Raw genomic sequence first — 26902 nt, forward strand, 5'->3', positions numbered from 1 at the left:
TGTGGCCCCCACATTCCCCACATCACGCCTACGGCCTTTCCACTGGCCCATTTCCCCCTTTATACGAGATTCTTTGTTTCTTGTGTGCAGGGCAAGCTCCACCTCCTGGTTTGTACAGTGGCTTGTCCATTGCAAGCCACTCCCTGGCCCCCTGTCCTGCCTCCTCTCACCATCACTTTCATATTGAGGGCTTCCTGCCATCCCTGTTTAAAAGCGCACTCCTACTCCTGTTTAGCATCTCAATCCTTCCAGAAGGCTGAAAGCAGGTCTACCCAGACCTCTCTCCTCACAGAACCACAGTACCTTTAACAGTCAATAAACAGCATTTTCTACTCTGGATACAAAATTATTCATGAAGCACTTATTCTTTTAAAAAATCATTTATTGCAGTTACGTGTATGTCTATGTGTCTGTGTGTATGTGCATGTGTCTGCAGATGTCTGTAGAAGCTAAAAGAGATGATCAGATCCTGGAGCTGGAGTTACAGGCTATTATGAGCTGCCTACTGTGGGTGCTGGGAACAAAATCCAGGCCCTTGGCAAGAGCCTCAAGTACTCTTAACCACACAGCCATCTTTCCAGTCACAGGCTTTTATTCTTAACGAAACCACTGGGCACTAAGGCAGACACAGCAAGAGCTAGTGGCCTTGGGTAGTGCTGAAAGAGGCTTGGAAGCACTGCTGACAAAGCACAGTGGTTCTTAACCCATGCAGTATGTCATCCTGTTCCTGTCCCATACTCTGCTCCCTTGCATGACCACTGTCCACCAACACACACACGTGCAGCTCAGGTGACCCGGACAGCAGGATTCTTTCTTAGCTAGCTAGAGCCAACTTTCTCCTGAGTGACCAAATTTCAGCTAGCAGTAAGAGTTTGTGCATTTTATAAGAGAAGATCATCAAGTGGAAGAAAGTCCAGATCATTAGGGAGTTAAAAAGACTCTGGGTGGTAGCATCGCCAACAACTGTACCTTGGTTAGCTAACTCCTTCCACCTCTCTTTGTTCTGCTGAATGATGTCCACCAGGTTGTTTTTGAAACTCTTCAGGTCCACGGCCTGAAGAGAGTAGTCTGGGGTGTAGCTCCCATCGCTCATGAAGACTTTCGTACTTGGCCGCCTCAGAGGATCAGCAACGTGGAACCCAACCATGGTGGATGAGCTACCATTGACAACCAAAGAAAGCAAGACAACAAAGTGAAGATACCATAACGAGAAAGTTTTACAAGACCCACTGGAAGAAGACAACAGCCACACTGGCCCAGATGTGAGCATGTGGCTAGTGCTTACCCCTTATATCCACTTTCCCACATGGGGAGGGCCCGGGACCATCCTTAGCACACTTCAGGGTACTTTATTGTCTGTCTCTGTCTCTCTCTGTCTCTCTCAGCTTATATTTTCATAGTGACCTGTCTTTCTGTGTGTGTGTCTCTCTCTTTTCTTTCTCAAAATCAAATAAACTCTTATTTATCCAGTCTATCCTGATTATGGTGTAGCCTCTACCCACTTCCTCCCAGTTCCTCCCTGCCTCCCCTCCCGTCCAGATCCACACCTTCTCATTAGCATTCCCAGATCAATTGCAAAGGGACTGTATTACAATATATAGCCACTAGATGGCAATACTACCTAATAATTACGGTAAGAACCACAGGCCTACCTTTGAGGAAAGGATGATTATTTGGTAAAAGCTCTTTAAAATCTTAAAGACAAAAAACATGCAGAAAAAAATTATACCTGCTTGCCCCATAGTTAGAAGATTCTGATCTTGAGGCTTCCTCTATAAGAGGGATAATAATTTTCTCTGTCGAGTCTGTCAGAAGAGTGAATGTTGGCTCCACTATGAAATCAATGAAACCTGAAAAAGCAAAGTGGACAGAAGGATAGATACATTCAAGTGTTACAGCATCCTGAATCCCGTGGCAAGTCATAGTTAGTGTTTCCTGAGACACAGCGCAAAGGCAAGCAGTCACTGCAGAACTGGCTTAGCTAGGGACAGCAGCAGTCTTCAGAGACTGCTAACTACTTTGTGTAATGACACATTCAGTGGTAGAACTGACAACTTACACTTCCTAGCCCAAGCACATGGTCTGCCCTTTTTTAATATTTCACCCTTTGTGCTGTCCTTACTGTGGAACCAACTCTAGTTGTGAGGAATGTCCTTTCTTCTTAATGAGAAGCTTTGGAATGACCCTCACTTTGCTTTTGGTTGTTGAATGTTACATGCCAGAAAGAAAAGTTGTCTAAATTCTAAAGAACACAGCTAACTGAAGGGCCCACCCTCAGGCCACAGGAAGACAGCTACTTTTAATTTATTGATTTTTTTTTCTCTTACTGCATCAGAGGCCTCCATCGGTGCCACTATTATTTCAAATCATTGTTTATTACTGTCTGGATGTAAAGCATTAATTTGCAGAGTGTGGGCGTGTGCTGTCAAACCAGCAGAGAGAACATTACAATCTGCAGGAGACAACCCTAAGCCCACCACTAAGAGATGTCAGGACTGAGTAATGACTTAAATTTAAAGTGCCCATCAAGATGGAAAGTGACAGACAACACAGAGCCTTGTCCACAGGATGCACTTGCCTCTCAGTGGTAAGGGGAAAGAAGAGACAATAACTGTTTTAAGCTCCTTAAATTAAAGGTATAAAGCAACACCTTGGGTCCCCAAAGCAATTGGGTGCTTCTTGCTTTGAACTTACCTGGGAACACAGACTAACATTTGCATAGCAAGAAAAAGAAGGTCTGAATGTGGCATATGCATACATACAAATCATCCAATGAATGCTTGACCAAAGTATTGGGTGCTTGACACATCTCAACTTTTACAAATGCCTTCAGTAATTTTGTATCTTAGTTGACACTTCAAAGTAAAATTATTTCTTCACCCAGAGTTTTAACTCCCTGGCACAGGTAGATTGTCCAATGAGTCAGCACCTTTACTGACAAAAGAGGAAGGTGTACCAGAGCCACCAGCCACTGGGCGTCAGTCATTCCCAGCTTGATTGATGAGGTCCTGAGTCACCAACATCCACGGTTTCTGACAGGTGGTAAGCACCTATGTTTTATTCACCGAGCAGCTGTTGGAAGTTGGCTGGGAAGGGGAAAGGTTAGAGCCAGTAGCTTTCCCACTGCCCTGCAGCTCTGTGATAGATAGGTGCACCAGAGCTCACCTCCAGAGGAGGGATACTGATTCTTAAACCAGGTGGTTCGGTAAGGAGGATGGTGGCTGTCAGAATGCCATCAGACACTAAAACCAGGAAGCTTAGCTTATATTTTCATAGTGACCTGAACTGAAGTTCCTTACAAATACAGGTTAGAGTAAATGTAGCTGGAAGTGATATCTTTTTGCAAATCTTCTGCTGGCTCATCTGTTCAGATCTCAAGCACTGTCCCCCTTAAGGGTACGAGTTTGCATTGAGCATATGACAAAAAGTTAGCAATAACCCAATAGGAAGTTTGATATTTTCCTTGAGTTGCTTTATGTCCAAAAGATTAAATTATAGAAAATAATAATCAGCAATGTGACAAAACAAAAGAACCAGTCCCTTACACAAGAGGAAAGTCCTTCTTTACCAGGATTAAAACCAAGAATAACAATTGCATTGGCTAATTGTGCTTTGAGGCAGGTAAGCATAGGGCATAGTTCAGTGGCCTAGAACTCCGCTTGTTTTGTGCGATGCATACCCCTTCCCAATGCTGCTCTGGGCAGCCCACCTCTTTTACTTGTGCATTCTATGTGCACATACCCCTCTACAACCACAGACTTCCACCTGCAACCCTGTGGTATCTACACTCCTCTCCTCCCCTAACAACAGTGAAACTTGAAATAGTTTCTGTTCAATCAGAAGCATTCTAGGAAGGAATGTGCATGGTAGGAAAATGACCACGTGATCTAATCTAGCAGTCAAAATGGAGAGCTGCCATAAGTACACTGCTTAGAACCTGGCCCCTCTTTCCCAACACACAGAGACTTTGCTTACAGGGAGAGCTTTCCTGTTGCTTTCCTTTACATTAAACTTCCTGAAACCCTGGGTGGGCTTTTACTTTAATTCCTTGGTTAAGAACCAAGAACCTGGAAACACCTGGCCTTGAGCAGCATTAGCAGCTTTATTGGATTCACTGTGTGAAAAATACTTAATTGATTCTCAGGAAGCATTATCTGGATCAGCGTAAGGCCAAAGTTTATCCCGAGTGCAGAGCGAGGTTGGCCCGGCAGCCTTTGCCCAGCTCAGCACACACATGGGAGCACTGACAAGTCCACCTGCTGTTCAGGACACTATTCAGGATTACCTATTTGAGACTGGGCAACCATTGTTGACTTCCGGTCACACAGTGGAGAGAATGGGAGTCCTAATTCAGCTTCCTTGTCTCCCTGGGGAAAGAAAATGAACGACCAGAATCAAGCCGAAGAATGTAAGAAAGTGTGCAGTCTAGACAGAGTAATGTAAAGCCAGCACTTTTTTTTTTCATGTTTAAAGCAGTGATGTGCACACGCTTCCTTATATCATTAAAGTCCAAGTTCATATAATTTCTCTTGAATAGTTTTTTTCTGAGGGTTTTTTCTAGTGCTAACACATCTCTAAATATCGCTGTAGTAACAGTATCACAACCCCTTGACTCTAAAGAGGCAAATAATAAGTCTTCTGCACTGGATCAGTCATCTCAGTGTGTTATTGAGAAGTTATTTAACAACCAAGTTTATGGACTTTTCTTCAATTTTTAGATTCTACTCAACAAAGTTTTTAAAATGCAAGATTTTGTATTGAACTGCCTGAGTACTTTGAAACTTATTTCCATTCATTGGCTAAGATTTGTTAAATGTCTCACCAAAATAATGATTTTTATAATACATTTAGAATAAGATTCAAAAGTATTACCAATAGTTAATTATTGAATAAAATATCCCTAAGGATTTATATTAGAACATAATGATACTATTGTTGTTTAAAATAGAAATAAGACAGATGATAGACTTAATGGGAAACATGATATTAAAGACATTTATTTGATATTTACAGATACACTTGTCCTTAACTGACAGTATAATGTTTGCATTTGGCTGATGTTATTGTTTGAATATTTTCTGTTTATAGCTTAACAGCACAGCAATAGAATAGATTCAATAAATCTATTTCTATATTATATGGTTCTTTGAAAGACTGAAAAAATTATTTATGGCTGAAAAAGCCTTTGTGATGCTATACTCTGTGTAAGTTCCATTTTCTTTTCTAAGACAGGGTTTTTATCCTGGACTCACTTTGTAAACTAGGCTGGACTCAAACTCATAGATCCATCTGCCTGTGCCTCCGATGCTGGGACTACAGGTATGTGCCACCACGCCCATCTTTGTTCTCTCTGTGTGAGCCCATTTTAAACACTGCTGAGATCCCATTTTTATCTAAGACCTAAGTATTTGACACTTAGATGCAGAGTTGGCCTTTTTATACATGGTGTTGGGAGTTTAATGTTGTTTTTCTGCTACCTGTACCTTTCAATTAATTTAGAATATAAAGTTCTCATCACTAAAAGCACTGAATGTGAAAACGCCGTAATAATTGAATTTATTTATAAATATTTCAAAATGTTACTTATTTTTTTTGGAATGAACAGAGGCCATGGGTCAGCAGGGGACCCTGAGCCGGACCATGGAATAACTGAACAGGACACCACAGAGTACTGCTGGGGAAGAGAGGTATATAAAAGGAAACTGTGTTACCTCAGTGTAAGTTCGACCAACCTTATAAGGTCCTTATTCTCTCCCAAGGCAGGGGATACTTACTTTTTACTAAAATAAAATCAAGGGCCCAAACAGTAGGCATCCTACATAACAACTGCTTCATATTTATCTTGAAAATTGTACATCCTGTGAAAAATACTATATTTAGAAGACCAAAATAGACTTTTTAGAATCAATAACTTACTAAGCCTAATAAATATACTTCCTGGTATTTTAATTGGCCTATGAGCATGGTAAGAGAACACACCAGAGTCAGTTAACTCCACAGCCGCTCTCTGTGACATCCTGACTCTGGGCACTGATCTGAGGGAGGAGCCTAGAGGTGCCGAGGCAGCAGAAGCGGCCACATCAAGATGCAACAGGAGAGTGTGCTGTCCCGTGTCTGACAGCCCATGCCCATCTCAGGGCTCCCACGCAGCTTGCTATGGTCTCTCCTTTAAATGGCTGTGACAAAAAGCTAGTAGTTGGTTTTCTTCTTTCTAAACACAGTAAAAGGCTCTGCCAGCTATCAGCGAGGTGTCAATCTAAGACTTTATTTTTGTATTTTTAATCCCATTAAAACTTAAACAAATTCTATGGCTGTAAATAAATGAAGCCCCTGAAAGAAGATGGTGTGCAGAAGCCCGGGAACCTTGCGGCACCAAGACCCAGATCTGAGTCTCCAGAGTAATAGTAACAGGCCCAGTGACAGGAGGTGAGGGCACCCTGGTCTGTAGGCAAGCTGTGATGCATTTAGCCATCTCCGGAGAACTGGTATATGGAATGTCCTCAGTGTGACTGTTTTCCTTTACTCCTTCTAGAAATGGCCCTCAGAAATTCTCACAAAGTCACCCAAATAGGTTACATGTTTAATGGCTATAGAAGCTGCCACAGCTATATTCAGTTATATTTCTGGTAGAATGCAATTGTGTATTTTTATGATAAGCATTATTATTTTTTTTACCAAACTTTAGGATCACTTGTGTACCTGCTGTTTATAGTGCTTTCTCAACTCTTGGAACTGGCTTTGATTTTAACATTTTGAGCTATATTTCTTTATGTTCATTTAATTTGGGAGGTTATGTCTGTAATTTTCATTGATGCCAGATCTTTGGCTGAGAGTGGATTGGCTGAGTGTATTTTTAGTAGTGTGGGAAAATTTACTTTATAGGACATCTAGCAATACTGAAGAAAACAGGGAAACTTGGTAATAATATTCAATTTAGAGCTGGAAAGTCATCACTCTGTCTTTTTCCTTACTTACAACTTACTTTTCACACCATTTGTTTCCCTCTGACGTATAAGACAATATTGCTTAACAGATGTTGGTTTTTACGAAATTAAGATTGTGTTTCATAAAATAATGAGTTGAAGAAAGAAAATATTAATTTATTTATTGAGCTCATAGTGAAAAAATTAATGGATGTGCTTATTTTTAAATTTAGTTATGCGAGCTTCTCATCCTGCCAACTAGTATGTATCCAAGAAGAGTGAAAGAGGTGTGAGTCTGTCTTATTTTGCTATTGATTACCATTTTGGCTGGTACCTCTGTCTTTTGTGTCAATCACAGTTGAAATGGATGGAGCATCTTTCACATATATTTATACTAGTCAAAAGCGCTGGTGTTGACTTGTTAAGCACTCAAAGAAAAGACACTATATGCACTGATAAATATGACAGGCTTGTGCCTTAAGGATGAGGACCTGTCAAGTCTCCTGCGACACAAGCATTTCATCAAAGGTCTAAAACCAGTGTTTCTCAGGACTGTGAATTCTAGGTACAACTCCTCCTGGATAGGTAAAGTTGAGGCAGCTGACCAAAGACAGGAAGAGAGCAGGCTGAGTTGAGGAAGATGAAACAAAGAGCTGGTCTTCACCCTGCCCTCCAAACACACGGTACTCAACAGCCCTGTGTCATTTTGTCAGAAAGCAGTTTAACAGACTTGTTACGCAAATGAACACAAACTGACTTAGATGTTAACACAGCCCAAACTTCCTCTGTATTTTTTTTAATATGATCCACCTCCCACAAACACACAGTTGGGGAGGGAGAGAGTTCTTACTCCTAAAACTTCTCAAAGCTACAACATTCTTTTCACAGGTATTTCTAATGTTTCGTATTTATATTCATCTTCTAATTTTCTCAACGCCAACTGAACATCCAGGTGTGGTAGCTCATGCCTTTAATGCCAGCACATGGTGGCTGAAGCAGAAGAAATGACCTAAACTCAAAGCCAACCTAGGCTATAAAATGAGTTCTAGACCAGAATGCTCTACAACGCAAGACCCTGTCTCAAACAGAAACAAAGAGAAAAGCAGAAACAAAACAAGTAAGCAAAAAACTTAAAACAAGAACTCCACTTGAAGGAATTCAAAGAGTAGGGGGATCAGATGTTAGCCTCTGGCCTTGAAGGGCCACCGTGGTGTGCACTCATATGGACTCCTGCACAAAGATAAAGATAAACACAAATCTTATTTTTTAAAAAAGGATAAATTTGCTTACTGCCACACAATTATGTATCTGCTGCATTTGCATTGTGGGAAGTCTTTCGCAGCTTATTTGCTTTGGTGTCTATGAAGAGCATCACATGACTGCACATGTGTAGCCTTATTTCTCGAGTCACTGTTAGATTGCATCGATCTATTTACTATCTATATGCCAGTGACAGACTGATCATTTCTATATTATGAAATGCTAGTTATATAGTACGGGACAGTGGATGCTCCAGCCTTTTCCTCTTCTACAGAACTGCCATGGCCATTTTAGATTCGTGCATTTCCATTTGTATTGTAGGATCAGAGTTCTAGCCTCTACAAAGAGGTCGGCTATGATTTGTTGTTGTTGTTGTTGTGCTGCTGCTGCTGCTGTTTTCGAGACAGGGTCTCTCTGTGTAGCCTTGGCTGTCCTGGACTTGCTTTGTAGACCAGGCTGGCTTCAAACTCACAGTGATCTGCCTGCATATGCCTTCCTGGGTACTGGGATTAATGACATTTGCCACCATACCCGGCTGTCTGCTAATTTTTTAACAACATGATGACAAACATACTAATCAATTTTGAAAGAACTTACGTCTTAGTAATATTGGGAGTTTTGTTCCATTGTTCTGCCTAGCATTTGTCAACTAGACACAAGTTTTTTTCATCTGGGAAGAGCAAACCTCAGTTGAGAGGATGTCTCAGTCAGACTGGCTTGTGGGCGAGGCAACACTATAGAGTGATTTCTTGATTAATTACTGATGTAAAAGCGTCCAGCCCCCAAAGTAAGCTGAGCTAGGCATGGAGAGCAATCTAGTAACTAGTGTCCCTATGCAGTCCTACCTCAGTTTCTGTCCTGGCTTCCCTTGATAATGGCTATAACTTGTATAACTTGTAAAATATAACAAACCCTTTCCTGCCCAATCTGTTTTGGCCAGTGTTTTTGTCACAGTCACAGAAATCAAACTACAGCACTAATTAACATGGACTGTCTGTCCATTTATAAGTGTGTGTGTGTGTGTGTGTGTGTGTGTGTGTGTGTGTGTGTGTGTGTATTATTACATTCTCTGGTCTTCCTTGCAGTGGTTTTGAATGCATTTACCTAAATGTATCCTTAATACTTTGTTTTATGCTCTCTTAAGTAACATTATGTTTTAAACTTAATTTTCTTTTTTCTTTTTTCTTTTTTTTTTTTTTACTATCCAAACTGTGTTTGTTTGGGTGGTTCCTCCTCATCTTGAATCAGGGGCTTTCGCTGCTAACTCCTGAGGAGCATCCTCCTGTCAGCCTTGCTTTTCCTCCTGTAGGCTGGCAGAGAAGAGTGGAGCAGCCAACCCTCGAGATGACTATTTGTGCATGGCTAAAGGACGAGGTGACTTGCTATCATCCTGCTATCATCCTTGTTAACATCCATTCGATAGGAATCAGATTCCGCACTAGGAGCTCTTTCTTGTGTTTCTGTTTCTCCTCTTCTAGGGAGGGATGAAGGAGATCCTTTGTGAGAGGCATGTCCTGCTATGGGGAGTCATCTGGGCTGGGAAGGCTAAACTTTCAGATTGTTTCCTGGGTTGGTTCTGCCAGCTTTTTTTTTTTTTTCATATGAGGTTAGTTTTATTTTATCCACTCTACTTATGATTTCTTTCCTGTGCTTCTTTGTACTGATTAAGACTTCATATGGAACATTTAAGAGAAACAGTTGATACTCTGATCTTAGCGTAAAAATGTTGTGTTTCCTCTGGAGTATTGCATTAGCTTTGACCCTCTGTTAGGCTTGGAGACATCTCCTAATTAGTTTGCTGGGAGTTTGTGTAATTAGAATGTTGAGTTTTGTCAAATGCATTCTGTGAATCTATTGATATGACCGTGTGATTTTCCTGCTTTATTCTTTTTATATAGTTCAGTATAATCAGAAAATGTTCGGGATGCAGGTTCATAACACACTATGTGTTCTTTTACAATATTATGGATTTGACTTGCCAATATATTAAGTTTCTCCATCTAGATTCATGACAGATATGGGCTATAATTTCTTTATTTGAAACATCTTGGTCAGGTTTTATGAGCAATATGCTGTCAATTTTCTTATTTCTCTATCATGAAAATTTTGTATAAAACTGACATTTTTCCCTTAAAATTCTTGAGAAACTTGAGATTTCTCACCTGAACTAAATAATGAAAATTGAAATTAAAATAAAAAATTGGAGCCATCTAATCCTAGCTCAAATCCTAATGGGATCTTTGTCTGCATGTATGTCTGTGCACTGCACGTGTACCTGGTGTCCACAGAGGCCAGGAGAAGGTGTCGGATGCCCTGGGAGTGGAGTTACTGGATTTGTGAGCAGCCACGTGGGTACTGAGAATTCAAACAAGGTCCTTTTCCTCTGGAAAAGCAGCCAGTGCCCTTAACTGCTGAGCCATCTAACTACCCCAAATCCTGTGTTTTTCTCATGTGGGACTGTATTATAAATTCAATTTAAACAATAAGTATATGAGTATTCATTGTAGCTTTGTCTTATGTCTAGGTTGGTAATTTATATCTCTTTTGAAGAATTTGGCAATTTTATTTGTTATCACTATTATTTGGCATAGTTTGTTCATATTATTCTGTACCCTTTTGACACATACAAGCTCTGTAATAATAACCCATCTTCCATGTGTATTTCTCCCTCTTTTTGATTTTGCAAGTAATTTTATTACTTTTTCAGGATGTCAGTTTTTGTCTCTATTAATTTTGGCTATAGTTTCCCTTTGCTCTGTCTCACTGATTTTTGTTTTATATTTATTATTACCTCCTATCAAGTTATTTTAGTTCAATTTTTCTTAAACTTCACCTACATTCTTAAGATAAAACCGATCAGTGATTTTCATACTTTTGATCTTTTAAAATGAGAAAACCATATAATGCTACAAAATGTCCTCAAAGTACAGTCTTGGTTGCATCAAGATATTGCCTTGGGTGGTATTTTTATGATCATTCAGTTTAATATATTTTAAAGTTTTTCACACCTATTTAATAAAATTCACAACACTGTGGACACTGAAGTGCAGAGGGGATTTCAGGCTCATATTCTTCATCTTGGAGTTGACATGTCCCAATGCCACCTGGAGACCCAGGGGTGCTCATGTGTGAGACACTCCCATCCCTATCTGGCCATTACTGAACTGCATCCTTTGTGACAAATTTTCTAGTTGTCATTATAATACTAGCCCTGACTTCTATGGACTAACAAATTTCCAACTCAACTGGATTTGTAACTAACTAGTTAGAATCCAACATTTCTGTGTCCGGTGCCTCCACCTGGGGCTGAAGTCTGAAGTGGATCCTCTCTTTCAGTGGCCTGCGCAGCATCTGACTTGTGGAGTTGAAGCCAACCTTGAGTGGTTAGCACCACCTTTATACTACAGCATCCCATCTTTGGACACGGATACGTTAGGACAGGGACACAACACAGGAAACCACTTGTAGATAAATGCTTGCGGCAAAGAACAGGCTTCTCCTCCCCGCCAGACTTTTATCTGCTGTTTCATTTAGGCAGGTGCCTGTCCAGCTACGTTTCCCTCAGCCTCCTTTGCAGCTATACAAATGAACTTTGAGCAGGAAGAAATACTTAGAAGGTTGTGTGTCACCAGCACCCCCGAGCCTTCTTGCCCTTTTTATTGTGCAAGTCATTTGCTGTCCCTGCTCTCAAATTCACCTATTAATGACAAAAATTCTAACCTGGTTGTCTATTCCTTTCTTTCCCGAGTGGCACGCCCTCATATCTCTTTAAAAGACATTTAATACTATTTTGGATTATCTAATGTATTTACCTACAACATTGCTAAACCTTCTCCCAAGCACCCTAACTACGTGCGGTGGCTAACTGAAAATATAAGTCAGAGGCCCAGGATTCTGCCGAGAAAAGTTGTGTCAACATTCACAGTTGCTGTTTCCAAAACAGAAGGAAAAGGCACCTGCAGGAAAAACTCCTCCATTAAGGCCATGGTCCACCTGTAGTGCAGCTTCCAGGTTTTGGCGGGGTGGCTGATGTCGGCTGCATGGAGTATCAGGGACATAGTTTTGGCTCTGTCAATCCTGCCAAACCAAAGACATGTTCAAATTAGCAGAATCACCTAGTGTTCTCTAAGCCCAAGGCCACAGACCTTCAACACGACAAAAGAAAGCAACCTACCCTTCAGGCTGCTGCAGACTGCTTCTTATGTTCTTAATTTGCTGGAAATGGCCTGACATGTCTGTAGCTAACACCATTTCAATCACTAAGTTCCGAAGATCCCTGCAGAGGCATCGAGAAGGAGAATGGCTCATTTGACACTTCCTTAACTTGGAGGGGAACATTTCTGTAAATGCAGTCGTGCTGTTTTTCCTAACAATCATGAATACAGAGCCACCACCCTTTAAATGCAATAACGATCACAAAAGTTGGACATTATTTTAATCACTGACACTTCTTAATTTGAAAAAGTCAAGCCACTCAATATTCTCCTTAAAAATGAGATCTATTTCCCTTCGCAGGACACATTTCTTCCTAATTCATTAATTGCTAAGTCTTGTTTTTTTCTACCTGAAGAAAATATATATCGTGTGTGTGTGTGTGTGTGTGTGTGTGTGTGTGTGTGTGTGTGTACTTATACATGTAGATGTGCACACATTTATATGGAGGCCAGAAGTCAAACTCAGGGCTACATTTTTTTTTATTAATTTATTCTTGTTACATCTCATTGGTTATCCCATCCCTTGTATCCTCCCATTCGTCCCTCCCTCCCATTTTCCCCTTATTCCCCTCCCCATTGACAGTTCCTGAGGGGGATTACCTCCCCCTCTATATGATCATAGGGTATCAAGTCTCTTCTTGGTAACCTGCTGTCCTTCCTCTGAGTGCCATCAGGTCTCCCCGTCCAGGGGATATGGTCAGAGGTGAGGCACCAGAGTGTGTGAGAAAGTAATATCCCACTCTCCACTCTACTGTGGAGAGTGTTCTGTCCATTGTCTAGATCTGGGTAGGGGTTTAAGGTTTACCGCCTGTATTGTCCTTGTCTGGTGCCTAGTTTGAGTGGGACCCCTGTGCCCAAATCTGCCTATCATAATGTTCTATTTGGCGAGGATGTGGGGAGAGAGGAACACTCCTTCATTGCTGGTGGGAATGCAAACTAGTACAACCACTTTGGAAATCTATCTGGTGCTATCTCAGAAAAATGGGAATAGGGCTTCCTCAAGACCCAGCTATTCCACTCCTTGGAATATACCCAGAAGATGCTCCAGCACACAACAAGAAAATTTGCTCAACCATGTTCATAGCAGCCTTATTCATAATAGCCAGAACATGGAAACAGCCTAAGTGTCCCTCAATAGAAGAATGGATAAAGAAACTGTGGTACATATACACTATGGAATACTATTCAGCTATTAAAAACAAGGAATTCCCAAAATTTGTGGATAAATGGATTGAGCTAGAAATGATCATAATGAGTGAGTTAACTCAGAAGCAGAAAGACTCAAATGGTATATACTCACTTATATCTGCTTATTAGCCCAAGGGGCATGTCCCACGAAAGCCTTCACTTACCAGGAAACAGAGACAGAAGAGAGGACATTCTAGTGGGGCTACATTTTTTTTAACAGGGATTTTTTTCACTGACTTGAAGCTTGACAGTTAGGCTAGGCTGGCTGGACAGCAAACCCCAGGGGTCCCCCTGTCTCTGCCTCCCCAGGGCTGATATTTCAAGCATTGTCCAACCCCCCTGGCATTTTCACATAGGTTCTGGAGCATGAGCTAAGGTCCTGGCACTTGCATGGCATGCATCTTAGTAACAGAGCCACCACACTTGTTCCTAAATATAATTTTGAAGTCTTTAGAAGTAAGACATGCCATCAAGGGGGCTTGAGAATATTATAAATCCATGTAGCCAACAAAACTGATTGGCTTAATGCCCCAGGGAAGGAACACAGAGAACCATGGACTCTCAAGGTCTTTCCTGCACTTTCTTCATTTTACAGTTTAAAAATCAAACAATTGGTAATAGGATCAGTAGTACTTATCCAGTCTATGTGTGGACTTAGGACTATGTAGTAATTCCCTTGTCAGTACCCTAGACACTTAATTCCTATGGTAGACCTGCAAAAGGTCATTAACAGTCCCCCCCCCAAGGAGATTCCATTTGCTCAGTCATGAAGAAAAGATTCAGCCAGAATTCCCACTCCAGAAGCCGCGGTACGCACAGCCATCTCAACCACCTCAGAGAAGCCCAGATGCTAGTGAGGGGGTATATTTTTGGGAATCAGATCCCATGTAACATAGACATATTTATTGGCCCTAATTAAACTTTCAGCCAACATGCTGTAGTGTAAATGCAGGAGCCGTAGCGCACAGCCTTGAGGAGCTCTTCCTCACTCTAAGGAGGACATTGAGTCATCCTCGCAAAGCCTTGTATAGACAGAGAAAAAGTCAATTATATTTAGTTCTCACTATGGGGCCAGTATTACAAGATAAAGCAAGGCATGGAACAGCAAGAATGTTCTTGAATAAAAATAGTCCTTAGTCCAGCAGTGGCGAAGCACGCCTTCAATCCCAGTGCTCAGGAGGCAGAGGCAGAGGCAGGCAGATCTCTTGAGTTTGAGGCCAGCCTGGTCTACAGAGCAAGTTCCAGGACAGCCAGCAGTACACAGAGAAACCATGTCTCAGACTCTACCTCCCCCGCCCCCACAAATATTTCACATAAAAGATGATTTAAAAAAAAAAAGTAACATAATAGAATTTGTTATTGAACATTGCAGGTGCCCAGTCCAACCTTATTTTAGATGAAAGTGACAAGAACTCAATGCTCTGCTATCATTTATAATCCTGGGCACCTTGCTTAGAATAGTTTACCCAAGTAGTCAGGGAAATAAAGGAACTGAAGGAAATTAAAAAAATGATTTCCAGTCAAAGGTTTTAAATAAAATTTTAAGAGAATTTGGATTAAAATATCACCTTGACACAATATTTGTTAAATAAGAACATTGAGACAAAAACATTGAGAACATTCACAAAAAATTGTGAAATCTCCACAATGTAATAAATATGCTGTGCTTTTCATTTAAATACCTCATAAGTTCTAGAAGTTATATTAAGAAACCAGGGAAAATATTACACAAGAGAAATACAAGTTAATGTGTAAAATATATTTTTAAAAAGAACAATGCTTTCTTGTAATTAAAAAAAACTAAAAAGATTTCAAGACAGAAAAATTGTGCGTCTTTTACAAGATAACCAAATTTCAATGCTCAGTAAATTTTGACTGGTGTTTTATCAGTAAATAGGTATTTTATGGGTGGCTGGAAAGCACTGAATCTATTAACTTTTGCAATCTATATGATTATTGTACTATTTGTTAACACAGCAACACAAAGAGTCCAATCAGGAAAGATAAAGTTAATGAAAAGAAACATAAAATATCATGACAAAGAAAAAATAGAGCATATAAATTCATACTAACATAACAAACTTTGAGAAAGAAAAAAAAAGACAATTCAAAGGATAGACAGTGGAAGTTGATATTACACATTGTACTTCTGGGAGATATATGGAGTACTTTCCTTTTCACTGTAGGTCATTTTAGCATAGTTATAATTTTTGCTCAAACACATGAAGGCCTTTATCTCTTTAAAGCTAAGCTCTATACATAGCAAACTACTAGAAAGAGGATTGAGAATGATACTAAAAATCTGAATTTATGCAAGACTGCATCTTGGCAGAAGAACAGAACAGCATCTGGTCAGCGGGCACCAAGTTTGAAATAAGCAGAAGACCCAGGGCTTCCTTTCTTTTCCTCACTTTAATATCATAACTGACATTGTTCTTGAGGCTCAATTTCCTGTGAGCTTCCTCTGAAACTCACCTCCAGTCATCTTTAGATAAATTTACCAAAATATTCATTTCCTCCTCTTGCATGAGCCGATAGGCTGCACTGACGTGGTGGTTCTCAAGCACTGAGCGGTCGTTGTACAGGATGGCCACGTCGGACCTGGAAATGACAAGCAAACGCCCGGGTGAGACCTTCTTCAGACCTGGAGAGTCTAATGATAAATGGTCAAGCTTGGCTGGTGACGTAGCTTGAGCAGGACCACTCCTCAAACTATGGCACCAAACAGGACATTCTCCACAGTGGAGTGGAGAGTGGGGTCTGACTTTCACATGAACTCTGGTGCCCCATATTTAACCACATCCCCTCGATGGGGAGACCTGGTGGCACTCAGAGGAAGGATAGCAGGCTACCAAGAAGAGACTTGATACCCTATGAGCATATACAGGGGGAGGAGGTCCCCCTCAGTCATAGTCATAGGGGAGGGGAGTAAGGGTAAAATGGGAGGGAGGGAGGAATGGGAGGATACAAGGGATGGGATAACAACTGAGATGTAACAAGAATAAATTAATAAAAAAAAATAGGCAAGCTTAAGTCATTTCACAGCTTAAAATCAATCCCATTGCTGGACACAGAAAATCATGCAAGCACTAAGTTACGGTTTAAAAGCCTGCGTAATAATTTAACATTTGGAGCAGTCTTAAATGGTATATCAGTTTCAGGTTGGCAGGAGAACTGCAGAAAGTGCAGTGTCCGCAGTGTGGTTCCCTAGGAGGTCACCCATCCTTTTAATGCTGCCGTTGTGTTTTCTCTCCCCAAATGCTATAGAGCATGCAGCAGATGTCTTCCCATATTTAAAAGACTCTTTTCACTTCACAATTGAGTGTTACTCACGTTGCTTTCTTGTTTTTTGTTTTAAACCATTTAATCATGCTGCTTTTTAGATTTTATCTTAAACCATCCTTTGTGCATTTTAAATAATAGTCCTTTAATAGCCATGTCTCATAAACATATTGACTCCCCTCTCCCGTCTGTGTCTTTTGATTCTCCTCACAATGTCTTTGGCAGAGTGTTTTTAATTTTAATGAAATTCAGCTTTCAACCCTTATTTCCATAGCCACACCTTTGGTGCTGCAGTCAGTCACTGTCAAACCCTAGGTCATGTACATTTTCTCCTGCGTTGTCCTAACGTTTTGATTTGTGTTTTATGTTTAAGCCTGTGATCCTTTTGAAGGATGTAAGGTTCGTATCTTACCAGATTTCCCTCCCAGGGATGTCAACCAAATGCAGCCTAACAAACTGCAATAAGAGCAGGCACAAATCCTCATATCAAGGCAACCCAGTAGGAGAAAAAGGGTCCCAAGAGCAGATGAAAGAGTCAAAGATACCCCACTCTCTCTGTTAGGAGTTTCACACAAACACCAGGCCAACAGCCACAACGTATACGCAGAGGACCTAGTGCAGATGCCGCCATGCGGGCCCTAGGATTGCCGATTCAGTCCCTGTGAGGCCCCGTGAGTTCTGCTTGGTTGATTCTGTCGGCCGTATTCTCCTCATGTCCTCAGCCCCTCTGGCTTCTTCCACCAAAATGTTATGGTTTTCCTCCTCTAGGTTTTTCTACACATCTTGTTATATTTATAGCAAGTGTTTCAGTTTGCGGGTACTAATGTAGACAGTAAAGAGAAACGGCACCTGTTTGACTCCGGCGGAGGACACAGCTGTGGAGTCATAACGCTACAACCCATTAACCTTGCATCCTGCTGTACCAGTTCAGCTGCAGGGCTTGTGTTGTTGTTGTTTTGTCAGTTCTTTCTTTCAGATACATTACACAGTCATGTCACTGTAAACGAGACAGCTTTGTTTCTTCCTTCTCAATATTAAAAAAAAAAAAAAGCTCGTTTTCTTGTTTTGTTGTGCTGACTAGTATGTGCAGCACTACTGAAAGTCTGTGGTAAAGATGGGGTACCCTTCCCCTTTTCTTTGTTTAGTAAAAAAAATTTTCAATTATCATTGAAGATGATGTGACTTACAGGCTTTGTGTAGATGTTCATGTTTTCAATGTATTTTCAAGTCTTAAAATGGAAAAAGAATGCAGAAATTCGCTATAGCATAACCTTTGCCAGCAATACATTGTACAGTGGCTAGACTGCTTAATATTATACATTAGTTAATATAGTTATTACATTTGTGAAATATTTAATGTCTACTTTTGGTCATTTTCCAGAATGTAATACATTGCTAATAATAGCCAGTGTGTTATATAATCTCCCTTCTTAACCTATTCCTCTCATCTAGGTGAAGTTTTAGGTCCTTTTACCAACATCTCTTAACTGCTCCCCTCAGTACCAAGTGGCCACCGCTCTACTCTAGGACACACTCTTTACCAAACTGAGGACATTGCCCACATTTTTTAGTTTATTGAATTTGACCATAAATGGATATTATTTTGTCAAATAATTTTCTGCATATCTCAGCGTGACTCCTTTTCTTCCTTAGATTTTGTGTTGAATTTCAAATGTTGAACCAGAGTTAGCTTGTATATCTGGTACAATTAGTCATGATGCTAATTTCCCTTTTAATTATCACAGTTTAAATATCTATATGCCCTCTCTTTTCAATTTATAATGCTAATGTCTGTGAGACAGTCTAAATATCCAAGAGAAAAAAATTTTGCTCATCTTTATTCAGTCAGTAAATGACTAACCTCTTTTTGCCCTATTTCAAGTAGTTAATTACATCTTCATTTCTTTGACCCCAAATTACTTTGAGTAGGGGATAGAGGATGATGGAAATCAGTTTCTCCCACACAATTCTGTGATTAAATCTGAATATTGCAGATGTAGTCATTGTAAATTAGAATGGAGAAACTTGTTTTTCAACACAAGTTTGTAGCAGACATTTTACTCTTAAACTGTTGAATTCATCCAGAGGCTTTTATTTCTCACCCAGCCTGTATTTTCATATAACTTAAGCGCTAAAATAATAAACTACTTCAAATTGCCTGGGCAGACTTGATATTCTAACACAAGGTATGGACCAGCTGCAAGTATTTTTAGTTCTGTAGAGCAGCGTCTTGGCTTCTTCATCCTCTCCTCCTACGGTGTTAGACACGGGATGGGACAGAAGCCCGGTGTGTGGTGTCTTCAGCTGGTGAGCCAGCCACACAGGACAGCACAGGAGAAGGAGCAGCAGTGACAAGAGGCACTGGCCTGCAGCAGGTAAAGCCTGCAGCAATTTCACTGCTATACAGCGCCTAGAACCTAGTCCCTTGGGCATTCCTTCTTTCTAGGTCTAGTAGCCATGTGTGTTGGTTGCTTTTAGGTCAATTTGACTAAAGGTAGAGTAATTGGAGAGGACTCCCAATTGAGAAAATGCCTCCATAACATTGTTCTGTAGACAACCCAGCAGGCAATTTTCTTGATAAATGGATGGTGTCATGTGAGGGCCCTTCCGTTGGTGGACAGTGCCGTATCTGGGATGGTGGTCCTAAGTGGTATAAGGAAGCAGGCTGAGCAAGCCAGGAAGCAAACCCTCAATGGACTCTGTTTCAGTTCCTGCCTTGAGTTCCTACCCCAACTTCTGTCAGTCAAAGAGTGCAACCTCAGAGCTGTAAGCCAAAATAACCCCTTTCCTTCCTGAGTTGGTTTTGGTCAGAGTGTTTTGTTACAGCAATACGAAACCCTGACTGAGACACTGTGGTAAGAAAGCATGTCACACAGAACGGACTGACTGGCTTCCTGATGGGTAAAGTTCAGGTTACAGCCTAGCGCTCACCTGTGGCTGCATGCTTACTGATGAGCTGGTGAGTACAAAACAAAGAACCAAGGCTGTTGTCACAGGACAAAAGGTGGTGGGCTGGATGCTAATTTGCTTCTCTCTAACGACCGTTTGCTACGTGTGCCATAAAATCATGTTGTCTTCATTATCTAGACATGATATTTTTAAAAAAGAAACCAAAGAAGTCTCACAGCTCCTGCAATCAATACACCCAAGAGCACTAAGAGTCTCCCAGATAAAGCAAGCCTCTTGTTTTGTTAACTCAACATAAGTGAATTGGCCAATCAGTCACTAGATCATTCTAATGCATCCTGCACTGACAGAAAGGTGAGACCGTGTGTGTGTGTGTGTGTGTGTGTGTGTGTGTGTGTGTGTGTGTGTCTGCCTGTGTGTGTGACTAACACTGCAAGTCCTCCAACAATCTCGCAGTCTAAAACTCACTTAACTAACAATCACAGATCAAAACAAAGGGAGGTCATATGTAACCCGTGTTTAACAGATAATTAAATCAGTATTGAATGATCAAAATACCAGATATATTTCCAGATGTTTCCAGGAAAACTATGGTTTTCCACTAATCTCATTTTTATCAGAACTATCTATGGCAGGATTTTCAGGGTTATTACATGATATGGCTATGAGTATCACTTCCACTCTGAGAAACAAGCAAGGCTGTACTTTGGACTTGATTTAGCATAGCAAAATGTGTATGACTTTGTCACAAAAATCCAACAAGCTTACTGAGAATACTGCATGCTCTCAATGTTTGATGGTCTTTTACTGCTAATAAAAGAACAAGACTCTAAGCAACATGTAGTATCCATGGTAACATGTAGCTCGGCATGTTCTGTTCACAAAGGAAAAATTAATTCCATTTGTTTACACTTTCAAGGATTTTGTACATTATAATGCCTTTAGTGAACACAAACACGGCCTTGCCCTGTGTTCTAAGTCATTGTTCAGCCAGTTTGTTTATATGGTAAATGTGTTCCATATTAGAAAAGCCCTCTAAATCCAAATAGCAGGAACACTGTAAAATAATGAGCACTATAAAGTAAAATAGAATTAATGTCGTCGGTGACATTTGACCTTATTTCTCCTTTGGCAATATGAAGGTTAACACCGGTAAGTTTAAGATGTTATATTGTTGCATGTCTTTGTCATTGAAATAGTCTTTAATATAATTTGCAAGTTGTGTAGAATGAATCCATTAAGTAATTGGCCCTGGTAGACAACTCACAAGAAAACCAGTAAAATATAAGACTTCACTCATCTTTATTATTTATTACTATACCTGAGGAGAATACTAATTCTTCCTGCCATCTTCATCTTTTACCTCTCCCTTCTCCCACTGGCGTCTTTCTCTCCTTCATCACATTCCTTTACTCCTTCCTCCTTCTCCAAAGACCAGTGTTTGAGTAGGTTAGCTCTGCCCACCCAGCTGTAGATAGCTAGTGAAAGACACAGCTGCACGTGACAGTGCTGGAGGAAACCGTTTGCTCTTCACTGTTCAGAGCAGAAAGGGATGCAGTGCTGACTGGCGATAGGTCCCTTGCTCCCTTCACTAACCCCCGGAACTGCTGCCCTGTGTGAAGCCCAGCTCAGTAACCCCCGTCATATAAATCCTCCTTGTTATGGATTCTGAGGAGGACGAAAAGCCTGCAAGAAGCAGCCTTGATATGAACAAGTAATAATACAATAAAAGCACAGGTGTTCCTTTTCCTCTGCAAAATAAGTTAACAGCGTTCTTGCTCTGTACCCTGAGTGCAAAGTTCTCCTTTCCTCGTGTTTTCATGTCACCTCTGGGGGAGGACATTTTTATGGCATTTCAACTTTTTCTGTTGATCCACTGACCATCCTGTTTGGGGATTTAACATTTTGGACCCACCCCATGTCTGACTCTTTCTGTGGAGCAGAGCTGGGTAGTCACTGGCCTGAACCTGCACTCTTCTCCACTCCTCCGTCTCAGCACGGCCACCCACTGACTGTATTTTCATAGGCCACTTCATCCTAGCAATCTTATGTTTCTGAATATATTGTGGGACATAAACCAAATGATGTATACATTGAATTTCAGTCATTTTAATGATTATTAAGTTTTAAAATACCTAATACTGTATTAGACTGTCTCTTTCCTCTCAGTACCAATACAATTCCTTATGTCTGAAACATTGGTTGTTAAAATATTTCTGTTAAAAAAAATAAATGAATCAGCCACATAAAAACTAGTACATTCTTGTTTATAGCAGCTGTTCACAAGTGCCAAATATTAACAGACTAAAATTCCTCCATATCACGATTGACTATATCAACTGGGTGGGACCATACTATGTAATAATATTCAGACATCAGGGATGAAAATGAGTTCTCAAGACACAAGAAAACACAGAGGAATCTCCACACACATGTTGCTAAGTGGGAAAAAAAAAACAGCCGAGATACGCCCAATCTTTAAAAGACCAGCGTTTCCAACAGTAAAATGAGAAGAGAAATACGCTGGGGGACATTAAACACTTATCACAACCCGTGGTAATTACAAGCAAAGCCCAGATCCTAAAGTAAAGCCAGGACTTTAATTAATAGTATATCAATATTAGCTCATTAATTATAATTAGTGCTCCATACTGGGCAAGCACTGTACACTGGTTCTGACTGTAGGGCAAAAGTATACGGTAGCTGGCTTGTGCATAAAGAAAATTTGTGCTCTATGATCAGTTTTCTAACAATCTAAAATTGCTCTAAGAAATAGCTTATCAAAACAAAGCAAATGAATAAACAACCATATTTGGCCATGTGGAATGGGGAGTGAACTGGGAAATGGCTAGGTTTAAGAGGGGGTGTGGGGCGGGGAAGAAGGGCCAGTGAAAACTGTGCATGAAAAGGCCACATAGAAAGCTGACACTCGATGAATTAACCAAAAATAAAATAGAATTTGAATGGAGGTACCTGTGTGGCTAGACAAAGCTGCTCCCAGAAGCTGTAAGTTATTAAATTATTGAATAGTGTCCTACGAAGTATAATCAGGGAGCCTCAAAACCCCCAAAATGATTGCAGGCAAATCCCCAGTGCTGTTGGCTTCCCGCCAGAACTAGACAGCGAGAGATTACTGCTGAAGGCACCATATGCTCTAGACTCAGACTTAAAGAAAATGAGTCGGTACTGCCTTTCGAGCTGCCTTGCTAGAAGGTTATCGTGCTCAGCACCCAAGGCTGCTCTCTGTTGCTGAAGGCGAACTCCCACCAACAGCCTTACTCTGCTATAGATCTTGCATGCACACTACTAATCAGACAGGCCAGAGGTGCCCACTGGTGTAATAGTGGCTCATCTGTTATGGGGATAATAAACTACTTGCTGATTGGATCTGTGGCCCACAGCCACAGGAGGGAGTTCCTGTGTGATAGTGTGAACCTGGTTAAAGATCCCAGGCTCAGGAGGTCATAGGAAGTTACTAACATTGTTCTTGCTTACCAAGAGTAATATGAACATCAAACCACCTTCTAAATAACTTTGTTTATACCCATAGTCTGGCGTTGCTGTCAGCTTGGGTACAAAAAGTTTTATTTTGTGCAGTGGACAGTGGTAACTGCAGAGACATACAACTGATCACAGTCATGAGAATAACTGTTAAATGCTTATTTACAAATAGAAAAACTGTATCTCAGCTAAGTAGAGCATCTATATCCCCCTTACGTGGTAATTATGTTAGAGGACTTTCTAAAGAAGGAATAGATGGAACGTCAGAGCTGGAGGGAAGGAAGTGATATGCAACACTGTCTTCTGGGCATGATACAGCCACAGCCTGGACAAGATTCGTACAAGCTTGGCCTTGCCAATAATCTAACACCATGCCATGGAAGAGGGCTCTACTCCTGCCTATGGCTTTACACACAGTTGACGTTTGAGAGAATAGAGGAAGACATTTTATTTAGACCTGTACTCATGCTCCTATAAACAACCCTTCAACCATGTTCCTGTAAGAACTATTTAGAAACTTACTGGGTCACAGACACACACACACACACACACACACACAAGGACATAAAATAGAAGTAGGACTAAACAGGAAGAACAAAGCATTGGGGAGATGAGAGTGACACAATGGAAGGGGCAAATATAGTTAGAAACATTATATTCATGTATGAAGATATCATGATGAATTCATCATACATGTGATTAACATATGCCAATAAACCTTTTTTTTGTTTTTGTTTTTTTGTTTTTCAAGACAGAGTTTCTCTGTGTAGCTTTGGCTGTCCTGGCTGGCCTCGAACTCACAGTGATCCGCCTGCCTCTGCCTCCCGAGTGCTGGGATTAAGGGCATGTGCCACCACACCCAGCCAATAAAGCATTTAAAAAAATAAGATTTAGCATTCTATCAACAGAGCAGTTCTATAGCTTTCCCGAGAGACGCAGTGATGTTTCCTTGTTAAGCAATCTTGGCTATGAAACACAGAAACGTCAGGATTCCACATAGAGGGGGTGAGTTGCATCCTTATTTACCCTGAATTAAATTCTAGCCCCCAAGGCATTGGTATCTCCATTTAACTGAAAAGAACTTAGGGTACCTCCATTTTACAGGAAAAGTTCCAAACTTGCCCACACGCCCCCTGCCCCGCCCAGACACACCACATCCATGTGTTGAAGCTCTGAACCTCAGTGTGACTGTATTTGGATATAGTTCTAATACTTAATTACAGGGCATAAACGAAGTTAAATAAGGTATGGTGAATGGAAGACCCAAATCCAATATGAATGGTGTCCATATATGAAGAGGATGGAGCGCCAGGGTAGGGATAAGCAGAGAGAGGAAAGACCAGCTGATGACACAAGGAGCTGCCTTCTGCAAGGCAGGGGTAAGGACCTAGAAGAACGCAAGCCACTGACACCTTAGTCTCAGACTCCCAGCCTCCAGGACCATAAGAGGGATTGCGTATTGTTTAAAGCACCCGTTTCATGGTATTTTGTTATAGAAACCCTAGAGGACACTCGATAACTCATACTCACCCCCAGTACTTGGGTTTGAGTAACTGCCGTTATAGCCATCACTATAGCATCTTATTTTTCAGTTATATTAAATACTTCATACTGCCCTGGAATGAGATTTCTTTATTCTCTTGATTTCTTAAACAATAAAGCTGTGTACCTTCCAATATGCAGTGACATAGAATAGTGCCTTAGACAATTTATTTATGAAGTGCCTCAGTGAATAAATGTCGGACTTAAGCGACTCCTTGGCAAAAATAACTTATCCTACAGACATCTATGCTCTTTAAGTTGTTAATATGTCAGGAAAAAATGAGTGTTTTTTTTAAACAAGAGTAGATTGATTTAAGTTGCTAAAGTTTAAGAATTATTGCTAAAAATATGTTAAACCTATTGTTAATTTTTAAGAAATCTACGTGTTATAAACCACCTTTCCTAAGAACAAATTAAATGGGGGTAGGTGGGTGGAGGGATGGATCACTGGTTAAGAGCACTGGCTGGTTTTCCAGAGGTCCTGAGGTCAATTTCCGGCCCACATGTAGTGGCTCACAACCATCTATAACTGTAGTCCCATGGGATCCAATGACCTTTTCTAGTGTGCAAATATACATACAGACAAAACACCCATATACACAAATATTTTAAAAAGAAAGAAACTAACAAAAAAGAATAAATGAAATTTGTAAAAATAATTTTAATTGGCACATATTCATTTTTCATGGCAGTGGGCTTCATGAGGGCACTTATTTTGTTTAATTTTATCATGTACTTTGACCACAGTCACCATCTATGCCCTTTCCTTTTGAGAAAAATAAGTTTTAAATTTTAGCTTCTCAACCTTCAGACTTCATTGCACTTACCTTGTCTGAATATGGAAGTTGTTCGTTGTTCCTGTGTGCTCATAATCATGAATGGCAGCTGCAAAGACCATTGCTAAAATTTCCAGTTCAGTGAGCCAGTGCTAGCAAAGGAAAGAGACAGCTCATCACATTCGACATCTTCATCATCTTTTCTTTCTATCGGGGAGTCTTTAGTGTATTCAGGATGCACAACCATGTAACTGTTTCTTTCCGTTGTTTTCCCATGCTCACACCATTAATTGGGAATAATGGGTGCTTTATGAAATCAATGATTGTGTCACTTTTTGTAAGTTCAAAATTTTAAATTCAAAATATGATTGTCCTTGCTACTTGCAAAAGGAGTCATTTTCCATTGTTTGAGACATTGACCCTAACTGGATTTTGAAATTGCAACCTTGGTAGGTTGGGATCTTATGATATAAATTAAAATATAGTGGTCTTTTAATATAGAGCTCGCCTTCACTAAAACACATATTTATATAATTATAGAAGACCATACTGAAGAGCTCATGAAAACAAATTTCCATTTTAAACTGAAAATACTTACTCTTTTCAAGAAAGAACATGAAATTCGTTTTTAGAATTAACAATGTGGAAAAGTTTTTGAGAATTTACCTAATTTCACATTTATAATACATATATTACAATCCAGTGAAACTTGATAACGACAAAGGAAAGAATAGTTGTTTTCATGAAAAATCCAGGCCCATCTGCTTTATATACACTGACTTTTCTTTTCCCAGCTGATACCATTTCTCCATTGCTATAGCTGATAGAACAATTCACTACATTGCTCGTCACCTACACTCTCTGCAACACACGGTAACACATGTGACAGTTAAGATAAATAAAACTTGATACAATTAAATTCACATGTCCCATTGCCTAGGCAGGTTTCACATGCTCACTCATCACATGGGAGCAAGTGTTACCCTAAAGAACAGCCAAGAGGCTCAACAAATGTTGTTTTTGACAGTCCTGCCAGAAGACAGGACCTGTGTTGGAAAAGGGTTCTAAAGTGAGACGGACTATTCTCTTGGACATATTTCATACATTTGAAACACATAAAGACCTAACACACACACACACACACACACACACACACACACACACACACACACACACACACACTCTCTCTCTTTCATACACACATGCACATGGACGTACACACACATATACATATACACTTATATCTGTACACATGCACGCACACACAAACACATACACATACAAATCAAAATACCAGGTAATCTTTGTA

The 26902-nt window shown here is 40.4% G+C and overlaps 1 protein-coding gene across 6 annotated transcripts in view; it reads right to left on the minus strand.

Moving 5' to 3' along the window:
• Positions 1–26902, minus strand: part of PDE1A (phosphodiesterase 1A) — a 278238-nt gene that overhangs the window by 21397 nt on the left and 229939 nt on the right. For all 6 annotated transcript variants that reach the window (XM_084800179.1, XM_084800178.1, XM_084800177.1 and 3 more), the window contains 7 exons: positions 25645–25745; positions 16061–16186; positions 12358–12459; positions 12140–12260; positions 4286–4367; positions 1730–1850; positions 970–1157 (listed from right to left, as the gene is read on the minus strand). In XM_084800179.1, coding sequence (XP_084656305.1) covers positions 970–1157; positions 1730–1850; positions 4286–4367; positions 12140–12260; positions 12358–12459; positions 16061–16186; positions 25645–25745 — 841 coding nt within the window. The remainder of the gene's footprint in view (positions 1–969; positions 1158–1729; positions 1851–4285; positions 4368–12139; positions 12261–12357; positions 12460–16060; positions 16187–25644; positions 25746–26902) is intronic.

This window comes from Acomys minous, assembly GCF_964271855.1.
Source record: "Acomys minous genome assembly, chromosome: 10".
Classification (NCBI taxonomy): domain Eukaryota; kingdom Metazoa; phylum Chordata; class Mammalia; order Rodentia; family Muridae; genus Acomys; species Acomys minous.